The sequence below is a fragment of the Myotis yumanensis genome, unplaced genomic scaffold, assembly GCF_028538775.1.
Source record: "Myotis yumanensis isolate MYYU_CA2020_CCGP unplaced genomic scaffold, mMyoYum1.0.hap1 SCAF_2, whole genome shotgun sequence".
NCBI lineage: Eukaryota > Metazoa > Chordata > Mammalia > Chiroptera > Vespertilionidae > Myotis > Myotis yumanensis.
In genome coordinates, this window is record NW_027223753.1 from 15,186,641 (window position 1) to 15,195,929 (window position 9,289).

The following is a 9,289-nucleotide window of genomic DNA, read 5'->3' on the forward strand; positions in this document are numbered from 1 at the left end:
ACTGAAACAAATTTTTCATAAAAAATATTTATCCTTACTGCAAGCAACATTCTGATTTTCTATTCTTTAAAAATGGTGGTTCATAACCCCAGGGTCTTGACTAATAGTCTTGAACTGTAATTTGAAAACTGCTCTGAGGGATAGAGTAACAGTTGCTGCACTTTGGGTTAATAATGATTGAAATGGTGTCATCTAGATAACTTAATTATAAATGCTACTAACTGAGAATCAACTATAATTCTTTGGTGCAGCGGTCGACGCAGGAGAAGTCCCTCCCCACCGCCCACCAGAAGGCGACGTTCTCCCTCTCCTGCTCCACCTCCTCGACGGCGTAGGTCTCCCACACCGCCACCAAGACGAAGGTATTTTATCGGAATGTTTGTTGGAGTTCATTAGAGCAACTTTGTTTGCTTATTTATCTATATAGTTATTAAGATCATTAAATACCTTTGTTGACAGTATTACACCTGTCCCCCAATCTCCCCCTTTTTATCCTCTTCCACCCAGCCCCCGCCCTACCCAGGCCTTCACCACATTACTGTGTGTCCATCTTTGATGAATTCTTTTTTTTCTTTATTGATTAAGGCATTACATATGTGACCTTATCCCCCTATTGCCCCCACCTCCCCGCTCATGCCCTCACCCCCTAGTGTCTGTGTCCATTGGTTATACTAACATGCATGCATACAAGTCCTTTGGTTGATCTCCCCCCGCCACCCTTGATGAATCTTAATTAGAGCACGTTTGAGCCTTTATGATTGAAATAGCTTAGAGTGATATTGCTCAGCCATTCAGAAAACACATATATGATTCCATTTATATGAAAAATTCAGAACACAAATCTATAGATACAAAGTGGATTTAGTGGTGTCTAGGTGGGAATGGGGAGTGATAATAGTTATACAACTACAAATATACTAAAAACCATTGAAATGTACACTTTATACTCTTAAAAAATGTTTTTTTAAGATATATTTTTAGACAGGAAGGGAGAGAGGGATAGAAACATCAGTGATGAGAATCATTGATTGCCTGCCTCCTGCACACCCCCTACTGGGGACCAAGTACACAACCCAGGCATCTACCCTTGACTGGAATCAAACCTGGGACCTTTGATTTTAGAGAGCAAGGGAAAGGAAGAGAGAGAAGCATCAGATTAGAGAGATTCATTGATCAGCTCCCTCTTGCACACCCCCTACTGGGGATTGAGTCCGAACCCTGGGAATGTGCCCTGACCAGGAATTGAACCTTGACCTTTTGGTTCATAGGTCAACGCTCAACCACTGAGCCACAAGGGGTGGGCAAAATATACACTTTAAATAGCTCGCTTTTATGGTATCTGAGTCACATATCGATACAGAGAAATCAATTTAAAGGTAGGAACACTATTTAATGTGGGGCAAAAGTAGGTTTACAGTTGTTTGTATGGAAAATAATACAAAATTCTGGTTATTGTAGTACTTTATGATAAACAGGAATTTTATTGTGATGTTTTTACTTAAATAAAGATAAAGGTATAGCATTTAGAAAATACTCCCTTTGCCTGGTGCTAGTACAATACACGCAAGTACCTCATTTTATTGCACTTTGCAAATATTGCATTTTCATCAACACAGCCAAGATCTACCACCAACAAAAAAAATGGCTCAGATGATGGGTGAGCATTTTTTAGCAATAAAATATTTTTTTTTTTTTAAATATATTTTATTGAATTTTTACAGAGAGGAAGGGAGAGAGATAGAGAGTTAGAAACATCGATGAGAGAGAAACATCAATCAACTGCCTCCTGCACATCTCCCACTGGGGATGTGCCGGCAACCCGGGTACATGCCCTTGACCGGAATCGAACCTGGGACCCTTGAGTCCGCAGGCCGACGCTCTATCCACTGAGCCAAACCGGTTTCGGCGCAATAAAATATTTTTAAATAACTGTATATACACTGTTTTTTAAAGAAATGTGCTATTGTACACTTAATAGATTACAGTATGGTATAAGCATAACTTATATGCACTGGGAAACCAATAAATTTATTTTACTTGATTTATTTTTTTTTAATATATTTTATTGATTTTTTTACAGAGAGGAAGGGAGAGGGATAGAGAGTTAGAAACATCGATGAGAGAGAAACATCGATCAGTTGCCTCCTGCACACCCCCCACTGGGGATATGCCCACAACCAAGGCACATGCCCTTGACCGGAATCGAACCTGGGACCCTTCAGTCCGCAGGCCGACGCTCTATCCACTGAGCCAAACCAGTGAGGGCTTACATGATTTATTGCAATATTTGCTGTATTGCAATGATAGGAAACAGAATCCGAAGTATCTGAGATGTGCCTATATTGCCATGATTACTGGTTAGTTTTCTTTGTATACTATTTCTTGTTGGACCTTCCAGCTTAATGATGTATTTTTCCTATAGGACTCCTTCTCCTCCCCCTCGTCGGCGCTCACCTTCCCCAAGAAGATACTCTCCTCCAATACAGAGGAGATATTCTCCTTCCCCACCTCCAAAGAGAAGAACGGCTTCTCCCCCACCCCCTCCTAAACGAAGGGCATCACCATCTCCACCACCAAAGCGTCGTGTCTCCCATTCTCCACCTCCCAAACAAAGAAGCTCCCCAGCCAACAAGAGACGTTCACCTTCATTGTCATCAAAGCATAGGAAAGGGTCTTCCCCAGGCCGATCTACGCGGGAGGTCCGGTCACCACAACCAAACAAACGGCATTCGCCCTCGCCACGGCCTCGAGCTCCTCAGCCCTCCTCAAGTCCTCCACCCGTTCGAAGAGGAGCCTCATCATCACCCCAAAGAAGGCAATCCCCATCTCCAAGTACTAGGCCCATTAGGAGAGTCTCCAGGACGCCAGAACCCAAAAAGACAAAAAAGTAAAGATATATTATGCTCTTTGATTAGGAACATTAACTTGCATAGCTCTCTTTATGTTGAAATGCTCCTCTCCTCACCCCCCTTTACTATGAAATTACAGAAAGAATAAGCTGTGAATACAAACTTATAAAGCAAATTCTGATTACTATTCAGAGAACCTTTTCTGTTTTCAGAATTGTTCCTAATGGCATAAACTAAATGCCATAGGTTTCTTTCTGGTTCTAAACTCTTAAGTGATGAATAGAATATTTCATTTTTGGTGTTTTTTTTAAAAAATATATATTTTTATTGATTTCAGAGAAGAAAGGAGAGGGAGAAAGAGATAGAAACATCAGTGATGAGAGAGAATCATTGATCGGCTGCCTCCTGCACGCTCCCTACTGGGGATTGAGCCTGCAGCCTGGGCATGTGCCCTTGACTGGAATCAAACCCGGGACTCTTCAGTCCACAGGCCGACACTCTAGTCACTGAGCCAAACTGGCTAGGGCTAGAATATTCCTTGCATGTCTATGTAAGACTGATAAAAGTTAAAAGCAGTATTAAGTAAAATACTAGGAATTGGCATTGCTCATTTCATACAGAAAGAATCACTAACAGAATGGAAAGAGGATTGTGAGGCTTGAACTATTTAATACTAGGAGACTTAGATGATATAATTTTGAGTTAAATTTTGTGACCTAGTTCTATAATGGTAGTTGGTTATTTTCTTTTAGGAAAGATCTCTGTTCTTGGATAATAAATGTTTTGTTTTGTTTTTCCCTTTGTCTAGAGCTGCCTCACCAAGCCCTCAATCTGTAAGAAGAGTCTCATCCTCCCGATCTGTCTCAGGATCTCCTGAGCCAGCAGCTAAAAAACCCCCAGCACCTCCATCTCCTGTCCAGTCTCAGTCACCCTCTACCAACTGGTCACCAGCAGTACCGGTCAAAAAGGCTAAAAGCCCAACACCAAGCCCATCACCGGCGAGGGTATGTGTCTGGTCTGTTTTGGACATCTTTTATAATTGTACTAGAGGCCCAATGCACAAAATTCGTGCAAGGGTAGGCCTTCCTTCCCCCAGCTGCCGGCACCCGGCCCTGCTCCCCACCCTGCTCCCCACCCGCACCCTGGCCTGGCGCTGCCTGCGTCTGTCACCACCCCCCTCCTCCTTCCCCCCTACCCCCCCCCCCCCCCCCCCCCCCCAGTTGATTGCCCCTTCGGCCGGTGACCTGGGCCTCCCTCTGTGGGGTGATCCTGGGGCAATGGCGGGGCCCCCTGACCAATCGCATCACACCTGCCTTGGCTGGCCTGGCGCCAGTGCATGTCATAGCGTGGTCATCCGGACAGTTGATCTGCTGTTCGGTCGGTTTGCATATTACGCTTTTTTATTATACATGTGGTCACTTGGAAGCAGAGAACATTTTTTGTCTTTTGTAGCTCAGAGGAGCATTATTTTCTGTGGTTCAGATAGACTTCAAGGAGGTACAAGTTAAGTGTTGTTGATTGCATCAGCAATCCATTAAAGTACTCTAGCAACCCACTAATTTGTGATATATCTAACACTGTTAAACTCCAGAGTCTTGGTGGTTGAGATAGGACTCTTTAGAAAATCTAGAAAAACAGAAAGAAAAAATTGCCCATGGTTCTATTATCTAGGTCAGTGATGGCGAACCTTTTGAGCTTGGCGTGTCAGCATTTTGAAAAACCCTAACTTAACTCTGGTGCCGTGTCACATATAGAAATTTTTTGATATTTGCAACCGTAGTAAAACAAAGACTTAATATTTTTGATATTTATTTTATATATTTAAATGCCTTTTAACAAAGAAAAATCAACCAAAAAAATGAGTTTGCGTGTCACCTCTGACACACGTGTCATAGGTTCGCCATCACTGATCTAGGTGAAAAACACTTTAGTATTTTTACTGTTTTCTCTAGAGTTTGATACATTTGGGGGATGCCTAATTAAGATCATGCAAATCAATGCAATTTTTTATTTTAGATTGTGTCTATATAAATATGATATTTTTATAAAGGAAAAATGTATATCACAAAGAAGAAACTAGACTGCTGGCAGTGGGTTATGTGTTAGGGCAGTGGTCGGCAAACTCATTAGTCAACAGAGCCAAATGTCAACAGTACAACGATTGAAATTTCTTTTGAGAGCCAAATTTTTTAAACTTAAACTATATAGGTAGGTACATTGTTATTAACTTAATTAGGGTATTCCTAAGGCTTAGGAGCCACACTCCAGGGGCCAAAGAGCCGCATGTGGCTCGCGAGCCGCAGTTTGCTGACCACAGTGTTGGGGAAATGATGAGTGATTTGAGTTTTTCTTCATTGCACTTTAATGCTTTTATTTTTTCAACAGGGGAAATACAGTTGACTCTTGAACTGCACAGGTCCACTTATAAGTGTATTTTTTTTCCTCAATAAATACACGATTGACCATCCATATCCCCCTAGTTTCCCATCAATGAATTCAATTAACTGTGGATCAAAAACAGTATTTTCGATCCACAGTTGGAAGGCTGACTGTAAGCATTGTTTTTTGCCACTTTATCTAAGGGATTTGGTAATCCGTGAATTTTGGTATCCTCGGGGTTCTGGAACCAATCCCTCACGGGCACTGAGACATGGCTATAATTAAATTTAGGGGGAGTAAAATATTATTTGTATATTTTTTTAAGTCCTCAAGGTTATGTTTATTGATTATTTTGAGAGAGAAAGAGAGTAATCAATATGTGAGAGACATCAATCTGTTGCCTCCTGTACATGCCCCAACCGGGGATTGAACCCAAAACCTTTTGGTGTCCAGGATGATGCTCCAACCGAGCCATCTGGCCAGCATTATTTGTGGATTTTTTACTTCGAGAGGGGTTGGTATCCTTTATCCCTGCATTTTTCAAGAATCAACTGTACATTGTTTCTATAAAAAAAGAAACGTTGAAACCTGTGAAATACTCGATGGGATGAAAAGTACTTTATTGCTTTATCTAGTCCAGCGGTTCTCAACCTGTGGGTCGCGACCATCGGAAAACACATATAGCATATCAGATATTTACATTATGATTTATAACAGTAGCAAAATTACAGTTATGAAGTAGCAACGAAAATAATTTTATGGTTGGGGTCACCACAACATGAGGAACTGTATTAAAGGGTCGCAGCATTAGGAAGGTTGAGAACCACTGATCTAGTCTTTGGCAAGCTACGTAAGGATAGCATTCTTTCCCTAGCTGGTTTGGCTCAGTGGATAGAGCGTCAGCCTATGGACTGAAGGGTCCCAGGTTCAGTTCTGGTCAAGGGCATATGCCCGGGTTGTGGGCTTGATCCTCAGGAAGGGGGTATGCAGGAAGCAGCCCATCAATGATTCTCTTTAATTACTGATGTTTCTAGCTCTCCCTCTCACTTCCTCTCTGAAATCAATTTAAAAAAAAAAAATTTTTTTTTAAGGGCTTACCCTCAAGCACAACTAGGAGCCTTTGGAGCCCAGAAGCTGATCCAAAAGGGTTCATTTTAAAAGTCGAGCAGATTTGTTTGAAGGCAGATAGTTAACAGGTAGCTGAACCAGAATTCAGCTCAGGCCTGTCTGAGTTCTGAGACTTTTCTTTCTATTGGACATGCCGCTTTTCCTTACATCTGGAGGTTGACCCTGACTCACAGCTAGCTTGTGGTCGGGAAACCTGGTTTAATGTGAAGTTAGTTGGGTAAAATTGTAAAAAAAAAAAAAAGTTTCCCGTCACAGTTCATTCTAGCTCTTAAAATCTGTGTAAAATATCTTTGAAGCCTTGAGACTGGTCCATTTAGTTATTTCCTTGGGAAAATAAAAGGTTGACTTGGTCCTGGCCAGTGTTTCTCAGTGGTTAGGGTGTTGGCCTGCACACCAAAGGCTCATAGGTTCGATTCCCAGTCAGGGGCATGGACCTGTGTTGCAGGTGCGGAAGGCAACAGATGATATGTCTCTCTCACATCGATGTTTCTCTCCCTCCCTCCCTTCCTCTCTCTCTGAAAAGCAATGGGGGGGGGGGGGCGGGGGGGTTTGAATTGGACAGAATTTTAATGATTAATTTATTACTGTTATTTTTCTGGATTTCTAGAATTCAGACCAAGAAGGGGGTGGAAAGAAAAAGAAGAAAAAGAAGGACAAGAAACACAAAAAGGATAAGAAGCACAAGAAACACAAAAAACACAAGAAAGAAAAGGCTATGGCTGCAGCTGCTGGAACCCCTGCAGCCATTGCTGCTCCCACCACCACATCAGCACAGGAAGAACCGGAGGCAGAGCCAGAGCCCAGGAAGGTATTAGAATCGTTGTCCCGCGGTTTATACAAGTGGCTAAATTTTCTTCTTCTTTTTTTAATAATTGGCTAGTTAGTTGTTAACTCTCTTGCTCTTTTTCGCAATGACCTACCAAGAACAGGAATTTGCCAAGATTAAGGATAACAATATGAATAGCTGCCATATAACTTAATGTATATTTTAAAAATAACTTCTCGATATAATTAATATACTACATAATTTGCCCTTTTAAAGTATATGGTTTGATAGGTTTAGTATATTTATAGAATTGTGCAGCTATCATCACAGTGTGATTTTGTTCTGTACTTAGTATCTCCTAGCAGTGTCTCAAGACTTAAGGATAAGAGCTTTCGGTGTGTTTTTTTTAGGAGACTGAAAGTGAAGCTGAAGATAACCTTGACGACTTAGAAAAGCACCTGCGGGAAAAGGCCCTGCGATCGATGAGGAAGGCTCAAGTGTCCCCACAGTCTTAGGTGGAAATGTTTGTTATGATGTAAATTTTATTTGGTTTGTACTCAATTCAATTTCAAAAAATGCTAAAATGTGTTTGAGCTTTAGACTATAACATTTGTTGTAATAATTGCTAGGTTGAAGTTCACCATGTAAAAAAGGGCATGGATTTACATTGCAAAAGGTGTCCACAGTGTATTAGTGACATTCTTTTATTGACAGCTGACATAAATTCATTTAGAGTGAAATATTTTAAGCCAAAAAAAGAAAAAGTTCCCTTTTTAAAAAAGGGGCTTTAAATATTGTTGGCATTTTTATGGTTTCTTTAAATGCCCCTGGCTATTCCCAGAGGTTTTCTTTCTTTTTTTTTTTTCTTTACATTTTCTCATTTGAGTCTTAGCACCCATTTAAGTTATGATGCTTCCAACCTTGTATGGTTTGCAGTTGCCCAGAAATAAGACCACTGTTGAACTACTACAAAAGTACAAATGAACGTTTTAATGCCACCATCTTTCCTGTTGCCTGTGGAGTCTCTGCTGAAATGAATCAGGATCAAGCTCTAGGATGAGACAGAAAATGAAAGCATGCTGTTTGCCAGGACGCTGTGGGTTAATACTGATGTGTAACAAGTTGATTTGGAACACTGGAATTTCATTCTATTCTGTTGTGTTTTTTTGTTAAGGCAGTTAACTAGTCCCAGGAAGGATCCTTCAGTTACGTCAATTTTGTTTTTTGAAATGTCGTGGCTCCATTCATAATTTTGTCTTATTCTTCCAATTGGTATATACAACTTCAGAACTCTTGTATTTGAAAGGCTGGAAGGGCCCAGACTTTGAAATAGTGTCTTGTTTTCACTGTTTTGTTTTGGTTTTTTTTTTTGTTTTTTGTTTTTTTCGTTGTTGGTTTTTTTTTTTTTTTTAACTAAAGCTATATAAAGCTTGTGGATTAAACAGAATAAATTTCTAAATTTAAAAATGTTGGCCACTTACTTTTACTTACTCATCTCAATACTGCAAGAAACCTACCTTAGAAATCTTATAGTGCCTGCATTTTACCCCTTGGCACTTTGAGCAGAGTGGGGTTAGGGTAAAGGAAAGTAAAAGGTGGTGAAGTTGTTGTACCATCTTTATTTTAATAATTAATGTGATAAGTGCTATGAAGGGAAAGTGGTTGGAGCATATATAATGGGCAGGGCAAGTCGACCAGACATGAGCAAGTAGTATCTGTATAGGCCAGTGATGGCGAACCTATGACACGCGTGTCAGAGGTGACACACAAACTCATTTTTTTGGTTGATTTTTCTTTGTTAAATGGCATTTAAATATATAAAATAAATATCAAAAATATAAGTCTTTGTTTTACTATGGTTGCAAATATCAAAAAATTTCTATATGTGACGCGGCACCAGAGTTAAGTTAGGGTTTTACAAAATGCTGACACACTGAGCTCAAAAGGTTCGCCATCACTGGTGTAGGCTGACACAGAAGGAACCTAGTACCTTCCAGCAAGTGAATAAAGGCTAATGGTGACTGGGAGGAGGGGAGTGTTGAATGCTTTGCCTACTAACAATCAAGTCATTTTTGCATTTAAGATTTAGCAGAGCAAAATAATTTGAGGAAACTTGGAATTGACAACATTATATAAGGTAAAACAGCAACATTCATATGAAAGAAGT

The 9,289-nt window shown here is 40.5% G+C and overlaps 1 protein-coding gene across 7 annotated transcripts in view; it reads left to right on the forward strand.

The window, feature by feature from the left end:
* SRRM1 (serine and arginine repetitive matrix 1) overlaps positions 1 to 8,591 on the forward strand; it is a 34,633-nt gene extending 26,042 nt beyond the window's left edge. For all 7 annotated transcript variants that reach the window (XM_070404371.1, XM_070404374.1, XM_070404372.1 and 4 more), the window contains 5 exons: positions 252 to 362; positions 2,423 to 2,887; positions 3,658 to 3,853; positions 6,964 to 7,164; positions 7,533 to 8,591. In XM_070404371.1, the coding sequence (XP_070260472.1) occupies positions 252 to 362; positions 2,423 to 2,887; positions 3,658 to 3,853; positions 6,964 to 7,164; positions 7,533 to 7,637 (1,078 nt within the window). In that variant the 3' untranslated portion in view covers positions 7,638 to 8,591. The remainder of the gene's footprint in view (positions 1 to 251; positions 363 to 2,422; positions 2,888 to 3,657; positions 3,854 to 6,963; positions 7,165 to 7,532) is intronic.
* Positions 8,592 to 9,289: the final 698 nt, after the last annotated feature.